This window comes from Polistes canadensis, unplaced genomic scaffold (genome assembly GCF_001313835.1).
Source record: "Polistes canadensis isolate GaletaPanama2010 unplaced genomic scaffold, ASM131383v1 scaffold_144, whole genome shotgun sequence".
In the NCBI taxonomy this organism is placed as follows: domain Eukaryota; kingdom Metazoa; phylum Arthropoda; class Insecta; order Hymenoptera; family Vespidae; genus Polistes; species Polistes canadensis.
The window spans coordinates 258,703-274,368 of record NW_014569691.1 but is presented as its reverse complement, the minus strand read 5'-3'; the positions used below and the strand labels follow the sequence as shown (position 1 = coordinate 274,368).

General features: G+C 37.4%; 1 protein-coding gene across 1 annotated transcript in view; it reads right to left on the bottom strand.

Annotated features, from left to right (window-relative positions):
- Window positions 1-4,485: 4,485 nt before the first annotated feature.
- The window catches only part of LOC106788579 (cadherin-related tumor suppressor), an 84,007-nt gene continuing 72,826 nt past the window's right edge, over window positions 4,486-15,666 (bottom strand). Inside the window, exons 8-21 of the mRNA XM_014751976.1 lie at window positions 14,699-14,879; window positions 14,320-14,573; window positions 13,771-14,201; window positions 13,353-13,697; window positions 12,952-13,281; window positions 11,416-12,531; window positions 9,938-11,330; window positions 9,567-9,848; window positions 9,182-9,486; window positions 8,836-9,101; window positions 8,305-8,748; window positions 7,852-8,221; window positions 7,568-7,783; window positions 4,486-7,487 (exon numbers count right to left, since the gene is read on the bottom strand). Coding sequence (XP_014607462.1) covers window positions 5,454-7,487; window positions 7,568-7,783; window positions 7,852-8,221; window positions 8,305-8,748; window positions 8,836-9,101; window positions 9,182-9,486; window positions 9,567-9,848; window positions 9,938-11,330; window positions 11,416-12,531; window positions 12,952-13,281; window positions 13,353-13,697; window positions 13,771-14,201; window positions 14,320-14,573; window positions 14,699-14,879 — 7,967 coding nt within the window. The 3' untranslated portion in view covers window positions 4,486-5,453. The remainder of the gene's footprint in view (window positions 7,488-7,567; window positions 7,784-7,851; window positions 8,222-8,304; window positions 8,749-8,835; window positions 9,102-9,181; window positions 9,487-9,566; window positions 9,849-9,937; window positions 11,331-11,415; window positions 12,532-12,951; window positions 13,282-13,352; window positions 13,698-13,770; window positions 14,202-14,319; window positions 14,574-14,698; window positions 14,880-15,666) is intronic.

Below are 15,666 nucleotides of genomic sequence, written 5' to 3'. Positions count from 1 at the left end.
TTATCATTTTTATGTAATTCTTTCCATAAATGTATATTTATTTTAATGTTCTTGCGCAGTGATGACTTCGAAGAGATGGGGTAAAATTTTCATCTAATAAAATATCTTAAATTATATTCTCCGAGCTTTTAAACAACAATAGACACTTCCATCGATTAATTAATAATTTTTTTAATACATTAATACACTCTATTTGCATTTAAGATTTTTTAAGCACATATGCATTGACTTAAACATTACATACCTATTAACGTACTTTGAATATTAAATAATATTTCGATCTAATGTTTTATTAGATAAAAATTTGACTCCACCTCTTCGAAGTCATCACTGCGCAAGAACATTAAAATAAATTTACATTTATGGAAAGAATTACATAAAAATGATAAAAATACTACAATCAGAATGTTATAATCTTAAATTCTATTAATTAGTTTTATTATTTCATTTATACACATGCGCAACGTTCGGGAGGTCATATAAACAACTTTTAATAAAAGAATTTTCATAGAGGAGAAAGTGCCAGTCTCAAGATGAATTTCGAGGAAGACGGTTAACAAAACATTTACTCCGAGCTTTTAGACAACAATAGACACTTCCATCGATTAATTAATAATTATTTTAATACACTGATACACTCTCTTTATATTTCAGATTGTTTAAACTAGAATACACTTTTTTAGCATTCCGTGATGACTGAGAATAAGAAAAAAAAAATCTTGTCGCAACCCTTCATATTCTATGTCGTACAATGCCTTCACATGTTTGATTCAGAACTTTTCAGCCCTACTATATACAGTATAAGCAATACATTTTTATTATATATAAGTATTGCTTCCATTTGTTCCGTGTAAGTATGAAAAAAAAATTGACGCAACCTTTCAAAAATTATGACAAAAATTTGCATCCCCCTTTGCATAATAGGCTAAGAACTTGATTTTTCCATTAAAAAAGAAAATTTATTTTCATTCACAGTATTTTGTTTAAATAATTGATTCTTATCTAATTTGATTGTGTTTATTACAAAAAATATTTTATTATTTAAATCTTTAATTTAATATGTGACAGGGTTAACGTGTGTGTCAATACATCTCTGTAAAGACGTTTCTTGTTTTGCATCAAATCTCTTTCCATATCTGTTTCGTTGCTCGATATTGTCGGTGTACCGTCGGTGTTTTCTATCATAGTCCAAGCGTTTGATTTCAAATGTTCTGTAATTTGTTTTTGTCCCAATGTTTCTTTGCCTTTCCATTTATTTGCAATTTTATTACAATCACATTTTTTTTCAAAATTTTCTAATTCCGTTACAACCGTATTAACGCTTATAAGTTCTTTAGATTTTTTCGGACAACTTTTGTTCAACCATTGAAAGATGTTCTGTTCTGTCTTTTTTTTAGATTGTTTAGATTGTTTAGGTTGTTGTCGATTTCTCGAAGAACTTCTTCGTACTTTCATTGCATTTTTAGTTAACAATATTAAATTATTGAAATCGACTCCTTGATTATTTTTACGAATTTGAGAAGGATCTGTGTAGAGTTCTAATGGACGTTGATAAACTGGAATAGCCTTGGGAGTCACCTGATTTCAAATGGTAATTATTATTTTTTCATACGTAAAACTTTAATCATTTATCATATATTTCGATTACCTGTTGAGGTCTTTGATTAATAGTATTCGTATATGTTGTTTGAAGTGATCTATAAATTGGTTGAGTAGCGGAAGTAACTGGTATGTGTATTTGTCCAGGAGCTGTTACTCTTTGGATCCATTGATGAGGTGTTCTCATATAATGATTTGTGTCGATGCTTGGTAACATTGGTATAGGTACATTCTACACAATATGTTAATAAATTATCAAATAAAAATGATTGGATTTATTCGCATAGATTATTTCAAAACTCAATCTTATATTTACTTGGAAACTTGTCATCATTACAGTTTCGTAAGTTCTGTTATACGGAAAGAGTTCCTTTTGATAACTCTTTTCATTCAAAGATGGAAAATATTGTACAGGATTAACTCTTTGTTCTTTATGATTATTAAGACAAGCGACAGGAAACTTGGGAAAAAATTCAGGTACTTCTGGACTCAAATTAGGAGCCAAAGGTTTTCTCATTATTTCGTAACCATCCGTTTGAAATGTAGTCTGATGATAATCCATTTTTAATGCCAGAGGTTGATACTGTACAGCACAGTATAATTGTTGTTGGCCTTTGCAGACATTAACGCATTGTTCCTGACGATTACACTGTTGCGGTTGTTGTCGTTGCTGGTAATGCAAACGTTTGTTTGGAGTTACGAATAACTTTTGTTGTTGCTGTTGTTGTTCCGTTTTCATTGGATTCCAAAAATCTCGTACATTTTCACAAGAAATGCATGCTTGCAATTGTATCTCTGTTGGTGCATCGATGGTATAACGAGGTGGTTTGTATTTGTTATATTCGCTGAGTTCAGCATTCTTTCCTATCGTATCCGAATCTTGTAAAATTATTATATAATGTGTTACTGATAGTATTTGTATTAACAATTACTATTACTCTATTAACCCTTTTACCGTGAACATCACCTAGATGCATACGTCACGTTTTGTTTTTGAGCGTATCACAGTTAAAGGGTTAATAATAATATTATATATATTAAGTTGTCCCACAAGTTCTTTTCGCGCCACGCCATGTATGATTTCGAGCCACAAATTTGGAAAGAGGTCATAATGAGGCTTCCTGAGAGATGGAAGAAGGTAATAGAGCAAAACAATTCATATGTAATACAGTAAATCAACCTTAAAAAATAAATATCGTCTATTGATTTCGTATAAAAAAAAGGAAGGAATTGATGGGACAATCTAATAGTATTGCAGATAGATAATTAAAAGGAAATACCAATATTACTATGTTTATAAATCGCAAAAAATTCTCCACCGTGTCTTCTCGTCCTTTTCTTTCCATTCGAATTAATCTTTAATCCATAATGTTCATTCTGCAAAACATCATTCCAGTTTGTCTTAAAATGATGATGTATTCGAGTATTATTATATTCTTTTTGCAAGCAATCGGTAGACTGCAATTCCTTCAGTGCTGAGCTTTGCGAATAGAATTGATTAGAAGTTAGCGTGACTTTTTAAGATCTACGAAATCTTGTAATTGAAAATATCGAATGGCTAACAGTTTCGGATTAAGTCTTCTAATGTTTCCTGAAATCAACCGATTGAAATGTTCTTCCACTTCGGGTAACATCCACGGTTCCGTGATCTCTTCCGCGTAGAAATGAAACGTATTGATAGATGATCGTACGTTATTTTCCGATTTATACATTTTCTCACGTTCCTCATTATATTTGTAATTACCGTATTTTGATAGTCGTGATTCTGGGATAACATCTCGGACATGTTTCGGACAAGTAGCACCTTTGTCTTTGTATTTTTCAATCAGTTTACAACTCTAATTGTGTATATTTATAATCATTAAAATTTGTTTCAATTTATTTAACCCTTTCGTGTTACACGACTTATAGTAACGAAAATAAATATAAACGTACGTACCTGTATCCATAAGGATTGATTTAAATCCCGATATAAATCCTGTTTATTGAATACCCAAGTTTGATCAGCTATTAAACTTATGTTAGCATAAGCGCCATTTAAAAGCTCGTCGTCGAATGACGAAAATGATGATAACATTATCCGAACATCATAAATGATCAAACATGTTCCACGATAATCGATTGGGAATCTAAAGAACCGTTTAAAAAGGAATGCATGTTCGAGTGTGTGTTTCTTAATTTTTCCTAGAAACATACATGCATACATACATACATACATAATTTATGTATTCTAGATTTTAATTTATACCTTTCCTTTTTTTTCTATGTTAAAAAATATTATTATTATTATTATTATTATTATTATTATTATAAATTATCCAATAAATTATCCAATAAATTATCCAATATTATTATTATAATTATCCAAGAATATTTTGAGATACTAGAAGCAATGTGACAAGATTTATAATATGAATTTAGAAACTTTTTCACAGCTGACTCGATTTTTTTTGACAGAACACACTCGATACCAGCAGACCGTTGAGCGTTTTCATTTTTCTTTTTCTTTTTTTTCTTTTTTCGATTAAAAATTTTTCAGTTATTTACAGATATAAAGATTTGCAAGCACGCGAACAAGAGTGAATGAGTAAAAGTAAGAGATAATTCTTTCTGTTTGTTTTTTTTTGTTAAAAAAAATCTTATGCAAATTTTTTTCACGTTTATTACAAGTTAACGCACATATACACGCACGCATACATACATACGTTCGTAGATTCATACATTTGCTTTTTTTTTTGTACAGAAAAACGCGTACGAATTTATTTACAAGATTAAAGTTGATAATTTACAATCGTCGCAAACGATCGACGCACGAATTATATTCTATATATATATGTATATTTCTATATTTATAACTATATTAATTATTATATTATATTAGGGAGTATGAAAAATCAGTCTGGTAGCTTCGATGGCGCGCTTCTCGCGTCGATAAACGCGAAGCTTATTAGAAAAACATTAAAAAAAAAGAAATAAGGAATTGTATCATCAATCTATCTTTCCTTCTAAATCTTTCAATTAATTTTTGTTGCTTTTCTTTTTCTTTCTTTAACCCTTTCGTTACTCGACATGCATTGGCACTAGTATACGCATGATCTACGACCCGTATATGGGTCGCTAGAAAGGGTAACGGAAGGGTTAACATTTGTTATATAATTATTTATATAACGACAAAAGAATTTCAAAATTAAGATACAACATTTACAGATATCGTTTCATTGAATTTTTTTCAAATTCATTGAATTTTTTCATCATTTACTTGCTTGTCGCGCGTTTTATTACGTACTCTTGTAATTAAAAAATTATTATTAAAAAGAAAAAAAAATAAAATGTATAGTGTGTTAATGTGTCGAATATGTAACTAAATGTAACAATTATTTTATTTTCTTCTTTTCGCGGAGGGAGGGGGGAGTTTTTTTTTCTTTCTTGTTTTTCTTTTTACGGACGAGTACCCGTGTTTGCAATGGCATTAAAATAATTGGATGACGATAAATGATAGGACGAATATGAAAATTCGTTATAGAAGATTTATCTAATTTATCTCATTTAAATTCGCTTATATTGATGATCTGTAGATATTAAAAAGTATAAGTATTTCCTAAATAACATACAACTATAACGCGTAAAGTAATTTTGATTAGAATATTATCGTTCGTTTATAAATGTATATATATACAAAAATTCACACGGAGACTTGTTAAATCCATCAATCTGTATCAAAAATCCGTGTATGATAAAGAAATAATGAAGATTTAAATGAACGCTACATGGACAGACTTTTTTCTTTGGAGAATAACATCAATATTCTCACGTATTAATGATAATAATATTTGAATCATCAATAATCAATGTTATCAGACGTATTCCTCCGAAGGTTTGGGTATACTAGCTGGAAGTCTAAGGGTATTGGGTACTCGATTCGCGCTGTCCGGCAGCTCGGCAATGTCGACAAAAACGCCGACGAGACTTTCGAAATTGGGTCCCCAATTTAAGAGATAATCCCAACTGAGTGCGGTTGTTGTGGTTGATGGCGAGCCATTATTGGTAGGCCTATAAAGACCACCCATATGGGTTGACAAATCATCGTCCGAGGCGACCAACGTGCTCAATGACCCACGAAAGGAACTGTCAAATCCATCGTAATTAACGTTCGGTGGTAACGGGGGTTTGGTTGATTGAGCTGATTCGTTGGTTCGCTGAGTGACTTCCTCGTCGTCCTGTTTGGTGAAAAGATTGTCGGATCTTTTGTCACCGACCAACGAACCATTGTCGTATTCAATTTCCGAACAGGTGAAACTATCATTCCCACTTTCGTCGGTGGTAGAGGAATTTCGTCGTTCCAATCTTTCGACCGGGGGTGTGTGGCGTCTGTGTAGATGAAGTGGTCCATGAGTTGGTGGCCCTCTTGCTTCACTGGACGAACTTACAGCGTCTAAAGTCGACACGAGACTCGATGTCCTAGGTCGGGAATTTAATCTTTCTATTTCTTCGGCTGTTAAACCCATTGGTCCGGATGATACATTGTTCACGGAATTTTCGTTGTTGGATTGTGGCGCCTTACGACTGGCTGTTAAGTCCGATAACTGACTCATGATGGGCGAGTTTAGACTTCTTTCGCTGTTCGAATTTAAAGCGTCTTTGCCTACACCACCGGAAGACGAAGTGGTTGCTAGTAAGGCACTCTGTAAAGGTTTCCCGCTGATGTCGTGCAAAGTTAGGATTCTTGGCTGTTGAGCGGATAACTCGCTGCTCGGCGATAGCCTAGCTAAAGGTGTACTTTGTAATAGTTTCGGTGCTGGTCCAGGCGGTTGATTTACGTTTGGTGGTGGCATCGCTCGTGGTGGAAACGGGCCAGTGTGTCTGTGTTGTTGTCCAGTGTGTTTGTGATGATTTCCGTAATTCCCAATGGGCGGTGGGGTTGCTTTGTATTTTCTCATGCCATCTCTATAACCTTTGTAATGATAAACTATATCGATGTCACTCGGAGCGATGGAACTCGCATTTTCGAGATCATAATGTTCTGGCATGTCAGGTTCCTGATTGTGTTCGTGCGAGTGAAGAGATGTTTGGGTCGGTGGAGGTAAAGGAGGATGTTCGTCTCTGATCGGTGGTGACTTAGTTACCTCTCGTTCGATTATATCCGGCCTTTGAGGTCTGTGTTCGCTCGTAGAATTAATTTCACGTTCTTTGTACTTCTTCGATATCAATTCCGGACCCATGTGACTAACACCCCTTAAATCCGATGCATCGGAAATATATGTATTTTCGTGACGCGACATGAGATTATCATTACCCGTGCCCACCATTGGATTACCGGTCATAATAGCGTTCGTATTTTTATTAACTACAGACGACGCTGATTTTTCTTTCTGACGTCTCAAACGGAAAACTATGAAACTGATGAGGATTGCTATTAACAGGACAGCGAAAAACACTACGACTAGGGTAATACCGATGTTTAGAGGATTGGGTGTTGTAGCTGTGCCAATGCCTATCGGTCCTCTGCATCCGGTTTTAATTTTTCCGTGGTATAACGCATCCTTGAAAATAGATCCTGAACCGTTGAACGGTTGGAGCTCGTTATTTATCGTGAAATTTGCCAGACAACCTTCGAAGCTCTTAGCGCCAGCACTTTGAGCATGATAGAAATTCTGGCTAGCTCCGCCTATCGATAGGACGGATAAGTATGGGTCGAGGAAATCGTGGATACTCGTTAAATCTAATTCGTCTCCTTTCGAGACACCGTCTAGGAGCAACCTCAAACCTCGGGAGTAAGCGTGTAAAGTTAGATTGTGCCAGTTACCATCCGCTAGTCCACCTTCGACGTGCATGGTCATGTTAACGGGAGAACCCAATAACGACGCATATGTCAACTGACCACCTCGTAGCTGTAAATGTAAAAATAAAAACGTTACAATATTTGTTCAATTTTTATTCCATCATATCTATTCTCGAAATATTGTCTTACCTCTACTGACGTATAGTGTTTGTTCGTAGCAGCATATATCAGAATACCATCAGGTTTAATGGTACGGAACATAAGACCAACCGTTTTTGATACCGGATTCATCGTGAACATGTTTGATTCTTCCGATGTTGTTCGTTTCGAACGATTTTTGTACCACATTGTTGATCCCCCATAGAGAGATTCTAATAATTGTATTCTTCTATGCTTGTCTGAAATCTGTGTCGACAAAAATTGATAAATAATATTCCACTGATGTAAGAATTATTTTAATGTTGCATATTTACCTTGAACTCGACGTATCCATTTTCGCTCAAAGTGATAGGCTCAAACGCGCCATGACAATTAGGTGAAATTAGGGATCCACATAGACAAGTCACTTGATGCCACTTGTCGTAACACTTTGAGTTCGGTCCGCAAACAGAGACCAAATTTTTATTATTTTTCAAGCAAGGACTTTTTTCCGATCGACTGCACGTAGGTTTAACACCTCGCAATGCTAGCGGATTTGTCAGATTTAGAGATCTTCCGTTTATCGATACTGAATGCATGCAGCCAATGAAATCGTCGGAGTGTACTTGTCCAGGTCTTTCCAATACAGGGTCGACATTTTCAAGACCACCCAAGAGAAGAGGATTGTTATTGAAATTTAAGGTCCTGTAAAGAACATATCATTCATAATGCGACCATTCGAGATTACGAGAATAAATTTAGAATACAAATCTTGAGGAAATATTAACCCAATTGGTCCAACGTCATCAGCATAGCAACTTCCATCGCCAGGCCTGCAATCGTCACAAATGTCACCGTGTTCTCTGCACGTAGATACGCTCAATGAAATGACCCTTCCATTTCTCGTTGCTGTTACTTTCCACCATTCCCCATCCGACACGCTCTTATCATTCTTTATCGATACCGACGTAATAGCACTTCTTGCACCACCATAAGAAAATACGACTCTTCCATTAATTAATTCTAGAACCACGAAATCCGATCGTCCACCTGTTTGTGGTGCATAATTGTATAACAACAAAGCATCCGGTTTCGTTGTAGCAAATACTATGGTTATGTCGTTAGTGTTGGCATCTAACGCTGGGAACGTCATGTAAGAAAGTTCGTCGAAACCGAAAGTAGAACGTTCACAGTGTCTTCCATAACGTCCTTGTGGACAACTACACCGGTAACTGTAATGCATAAAATGCAATAAAAGTTTCAAGATGAATACATTTAGAGAATAAATATTTTTGATCAATAATAGAATGATCAATTACCCTGGTTTTTCTCCGACGCATAGGCCACCATACAAACATGGATTTGGTCTGCACGAATCTGTGATAGCTTCACAGTGATTTCCTCTGTAACCAGCACGACAAAGACAAAAGAAGCTAAAACTGTCAGGACTTTTCCTACATGATCCACCATTTCGACAAGGATTGTTGGCACACGCGTCCCCTCTTTCCAATTCACATATTTTTCCTTCGCGATCAATAGGACACGTACATTGAAAGTCGTATCCCAATCTGCGACATTGACCACCCTGTAAACAACACACAAAATATTTTTTTTTATAGAACTTATTAAATTATCCTGTAAAATGTAGCTGTTTTTTTTTCTTACCAATAAGCAAGGATTCGGTGAACATGGATTCTGCCTTCTTTCACATTTCTCACCGGTAAAACCATCTCTACATATGCACATCATTTCATGCAACATTCTTGGAGATGTTAAAATCAATGTTTGACTATCGGTGATCCTAGCGTCATCGTATATGGCTAAACGACTAGTACAACTGCCACCATTTTCACATGGCATATTTTTACATGGAGAATATCCAATTGTAAACGTATTTCCATCAAACAGCGACTGGATTTTATCTCGATTACGTGTCAGTAACTCGCTAACTTCGTATTTTGTGCGATAACCTGAAGAAATAATAGAAATCGATGAGTCCATGTTCAAACAAACGCGAAACAATTGTTAACATTTAATTTCAATACTTTACCTTGCGGAGTTTCGATAGCCAAATGAATATTGGCATTGCCATTGCTTTCTCCAAGACTGAAAATCGTTACGATATCGTCGACGTCGATTTCCTCTTGCAATAAATCCAAAAGTGCACGATAATGTTGATTCAGAAAATCTTTAGCTGTTAGTTTCATGATTTGTAAGGTTACGCTGTTTTCTATCGTTGCATTTCTAAAGGAAATGAATTCTACGGTGACTTTTGATGTTACGTCAGGATGACGGCCGTCGTTACCGGATATACTCAGGGAATACCCGATACCTGTATTTAATAATAATAATATGATAACAAATTAATTATATATTATTTAATACATATCATTACGCACACACACAAACACACACACATACCAGGTGTAATTTTGTTGGTATGTAAGTCGCAAGCGTTTGGAATACTTAAAACTCTGGTGTTAGAACTTTGTAGGATTTTGCAAGAGTAAACCCCAGTGATGTCTGGATCGTTAGGATGCACATCTGCAATTTTGCCTAGTGGAGTAGCACCATTGAATGCATGTACTATTACATGGACAGATCGTGACGTCGAAGGACTATCGTTTTGATCGGTGACGATAACGGTAATTGTATGTTCACTCTTCATTCTTGGCATTCCAGAATCTTCAACTTCCACGACAAGATCTAATTGTGGCATAGTTTCTCTGTCTAAACTTCTCGTTGTTCTGAGGACACCTGAATGTTTGTCAAGCGTGACCATATCACTCTGCCTACCACCAACGAGTCTGTACGTAAACGGTGCACCATTTGGTGGTAGATCAGGATCAGTAGCACTGAGAGTCATGACACTGGTACCAGCTGGTTCATTTTCACTTACATAGCCGATTACTTCGGGTGGTTCGAAAATCGGACCGTTGTCGTTTACGTCAAGAATTTCGATATGAACTGTAGTTGTGCCAGTTTGTGGCGGTGAGCCAGTATCTATGGCACCGACGGTAAGATCATAGGAAGATATGGTTTCCCTATCAAGTTGTTTGGCTGTTTCTATGTCGCCAGTTTGTGGATCGACTTTGAACGCTTGGCCAAGATTACCACTGATAATGGAGTAGGAGAACTGATTGTTCTGTGGTCTTATGTCTTTATCTACGGCTCTAACGGTTAGTAAACGTGTCCCGTGAGCTGCACCCTCCGATACGCTGGTATCGTAAGTGCTCTGAAGAAATTCCGGTGGATCGTTGCCATCTTGAATTGATATGATTACTTGAGCTTCATCTGTATCGTTTCCACGTATACCACCACTGTTCTTTGCCATTACTGTCAGGACAACACGATTTTGTGTCTCACGATCGAGCCTCCTAGCAACCTTTATTATACCAGTTTCAGATCCTATCGTAAAACCACGATCGTTCGATGAACCAACGAACAGATAATACACCCGACCATCTTCTCCAGAATCCTGATCGGTTGCTTGAACTAGACCCACGGAAGTACCAACATCTGCACTCTCCGATACGTCCATGTGAAACACTGGTTGTATGAACTTGGGATAGAACTCGTTCACTCCTGTTATATGCACGCGAACGCTCGTAAAGCCAACCATTTGGGGACTAGAATCTGGATTAGCTGCAATTATGTCTAAAGTGTATTTGTTGGCTTCTTCGTAATCGAAACTGATCTCCGATGTTATCACTCCTGTGTTCTCATTTATACGAAAATGATCTTTTCCTGTACCACCTAGAATCTTGTATTCCACCACAGCATATTTGGGTGAATCGATGTCATGAGCGATTACCTGTTAACATAATTTAGTTGTTTAAACAAATGATTTCTATGATTTCCTTGATAAACTGATAAAACGGTGTGTGTGTTATACAAACCTGATCTACAAAACTATTTGGTGGCGAATTTTCTGGCAAATATGCTTCGTAGACGCTTTGATTGAAAGTTGGTGGATTATCATTAATATCCGAGACGGTGACGGTCAATGTAGCCACAGCTTGTTTTGGTTCGAAGCCCAAATCCGTCGCTGTTATATTTAATCTATACTTTTGAACGAGGTCGTAATCCAGAGGCTCCAAAATAGTAACTGCTCCAGTAACGGAGTGTACAAAGAATTCATTTCTTTCATTGCCAGCTGATATTTTGTATCGTACCATACCATTGGGACCAGAATCACCGTCAACAGCACTGATCGTTAGTATAGTCGTATTGACTGGTTCATTTTCAGGTACTCTGACCTGATAACTTACAGCAGCGAAGGTTGGCGAGTGTCGATTTTCACCCGAGATTACCAAAGTCAAATTCACTTCGTCTTTTTGCGGTGGCACACCTTTGTCCACGGCACGTGCTTTCAGTACAAACGTTGTACCAACAGCGATACCGGTCAAACTTCGACGAACGTAAACCCAACCAGTTTTCTCATCGACCGAGAAGTAATCGGTCTCGTTGACGCTCACAAACGAATATCTGATCTCAGCATTTGCACCGAAATCTGCCTCGTCTTTAGCACTCAATTGCATGATCTTCTTACCGACTCCGTAATTCTCAGGTACCGGTGAAAGGTAGGATCTCTGTTCGAATTTAGGCGTGTTGTTATTGGCATCTACAACGCTAACGTGAATGACAGTTTTTGAAGATAATGGTGGTTTTCCATTATCTGTTCCAATTATCGTCAGCGAATATAAATTTTCCGGAGAGGAAGGACGATGCGTATGCTTGTAACGGAGCAATCTTTTGCTAAATATATCACCGGTTGCTGGATCCACCGTGAAAAGATCCGATGGTTGTAAGAGACTGTAGGATATCACCGAATTCGGACCTTGTTTATCATTGTCCACAGCTGTCACTTGACCAACGTGCGATGCAGGTGGTTGCAACTCGGGGAAATGGAAATAGTAAACTTCTTCGTCGAATTCTGGTGGATTATCATTCTGATCTTGAATCGTAATAGTCAATGCTGTTTCCGTTTCCCATGCTCCGTCGGCTGCGACAATCTGCAAAGCAACAATTTAAAAAGTTATCGATACAAATTCGAATGATAGATCAAATCGCGATGTCGAACGCGTTTAATTTTATGCTATAAAAAAAAACTCTTTCGAAATTTAGCTTGACACCTCATATGACACATGACGCGTTTCCTTGCTTATCGTGCATTTAGATGTGCATGTTGAAATACCACTTTTTCTATCGCCAAGTGACAGGTATACTAATCTGTCTAAAGTATGTTAGGGTAAAATAGAAGGGGGGGGGGGAAAGAAAAAGGCAAACAACAAAAAATGTTACACTTTCTATAGGGGAATAAAAGACAGGTGGTCTGTACTAAGACCAGTTTCCTTTTCATTCTTACGTTATTTCATAAGACACGTATTTTATCTTGTATTATAAAAACTTTCATAAATCATATTAACTTATACCTTTAACAAATATTCATCTTGTTCTTCTCTATCCAAGTGACCAGCCACCGTAACGTTGCCACTTATTGCATCGATCGAAAACTTTTTTCCTGGATTATCTGTACAGATATAAGTGACATTTGCATTTTGGCCAATATCCATGTCGCTACTGGTGATACGTATGACGAATGTCCCGATCTCAGCGTTTTCCGTTACATTCACGCTGTACAATCTCGTGAAACGTGGTGGATTGTCGTTCTTGTCCAGTACCGTAACAATGACCATTGCTGTGCCAGTTAATTTCGGTTGACCTTGATCTCTGGCTTCAACGATCAATTCGTAAGACGATATCTAAGGGAAAATCAAGTTGTAATTATTCGGCTAAGACTTGTCGAGAAAATCTAGAACAGTTCTAAGCTTACATCCTCTCGATCTAATTTCTCGTTCGTACTGATTTCTCCGGTATAACTGTCTATCGTAAAAGATTCCGAAAAATCGTCGACCAAGTAATAAAGTACTTGTCCATTTTCACCGGAATCACGATCCTTCGCGGATACTTTGCATACGAATAATGGCGGATATTCTTCTTCTGGTACCGTTGCATTGTAGATGGATGCATCCATTATCGGTGCATTGTCGTTAGCGTCGGTCACGTTGACCAGCAACTGAACGACATTTCTTAATGCCGGTGCATCGGAATCTCGGACTTCGACCCAAGCTTCGTAATAAGGTGCTGTCTCGTAATCGAATCCAGATGCAACCAGAACCTGAACAAAGAAATAATCATATTGACAAATGTTAACGAAGGATTAATCTAATTATATTAATTATGCAATATACCTCTCCAGTATTTGGGTCGATCTTCAAAGCATCCCCAACGTTTCCACCAGCTATTCCATACACCAGATTACTGGCAGCACCGTCCTTGGGTGTTGTGGCACTTAATTTAGTGATCACTCTTCCTTCGGGCACATCCTCGGGCAAGGTAAATCTGGTGTTAATGTTAGATCGAAAGTTGGGAAAGAGTTGTTTTTCCCACAAGTGTATCATTAGGTCGGCTGTAACGTATTGCGGTTCCATGCCACAATCGGACGCTTGGATTTGTAATTGATATGTACTTTCGTCGCTGGTCAACTCTTGCGTAGCCCTTATCACACCGCTGTTAGAATCTATGACAAATTTATCAGCATCCTGTCCTTGTAGACGATAAACTATGCGAGAATTTTGACCGTCGTCGTCGTCCGTAGCTTTGGCACCGAAAACGAAGTCACCTATGGGGGTTAAACCCATTTATATGTATTTATATGTAATTTGATCCCGGCATACCCCCCTTTTTAGACTCAGATTCACTCATGAAATACATTATTATAGACTCGTTAATATTCTTACCAGGCTTGGTTCCGCCAGGAACGTAAGCCGTGTATCTTGGACTAAAAAATCGTGGAGCATTATCGTTCACGTCCTTAACTAATATCGTCAAATTAACGGTGGACGCTCTTGGCTCGGTTGGACTAGAATCTCTTGCTACCAACGTTAAATGATAAACCGAGGTTTGTTCCCGATCCAACGGTACTAGAGTGAAAATTTCTCCGGTATCAGGATTAGCCGAGAAACGTTCGGCTTTCTCTCCCAATAAACTATACCTGTTTCCGACAAAGAACAAATACGTTGATTGATCAGATTTCTTACTTCCCGTTGATCTTTCTTTTCGAATAATTCATCGATTATTATCAGTGTTTTTTCCTTATAATGATTTCAATAAGATTACCAGATCTTAGCGTTCAAGCCTTCGTCCCTGTCGGTGGCCAGAGGCTTTGTCACCCAGGTACCAGCTGGCAAGTTCTCCGTCACCGTAGCTTTGTATTCTTGTCGAGCAAATTCCGGACTGTGATCGTTCACGTCGAGCACGACGATCTTCACGATACCTGATCCAGTTAAAGGGGGAGAACCTGCAGTAAACCAGACGGGGAAAGACTCATTTAATGTACCATTTTACTGTCTCTCCTCGACAATGATTTCAACCAACTACGACCGTAGTTTAGATTTTAACGAAATTTCTTTATTATCATCAACGTTACACCCGGGAGAGAGAGAAAGAGAGAGAGTGATAAAAGGGAAAGGGAAAGGGAAAGAAAGAAGTAAGCCCGATATAGATGGACGTTATTCCTCGTACTTTTCACGTCACACGATTATTCTAGTCGATTTATGACCTCGGTTATGGACCGTTTATAGGAGCGTAAATCGGTTTAAGAGGGGTACCACCAAGCCTATCATTTCGTGGGCTTGTTATTATTTCTGAAAAGCGTATCCACGCAAAGAAGGAAGCCTCTTCCCTTCCTATATACCCTCTTTCAGAGATTTCAAATTTAATCGCAGCTATACGTGCCATCGGTCTCTCTCGCTCTCTTTCTCTTTCTCCTTCTCTCTCTCTCTTTCTCTTTCTCTTTCTTTCGATCGATATTACAGAGTTGAGATTCCTATCGAAGATTAAAGATTGCTAGAAATAATTCGGTGGACGCAGATGTAAAAAGTGGGATAAATAAATCGAATTATCTTCTCCCCGTTCTTATCTTTTTTCAATGAAGGGGCTCTCGGTTGGGGGAGGGGAAAAGGCGGTGGGAAAAATTGTAAAAACAAAACCATAAACGTGTAGTATTTTCGATAATTTACGATCGTCGTTCCTCTCTTTCTTCTTTTTTTCTCGACCGATCGAAGATTATTAGCGTGAATTAGCAA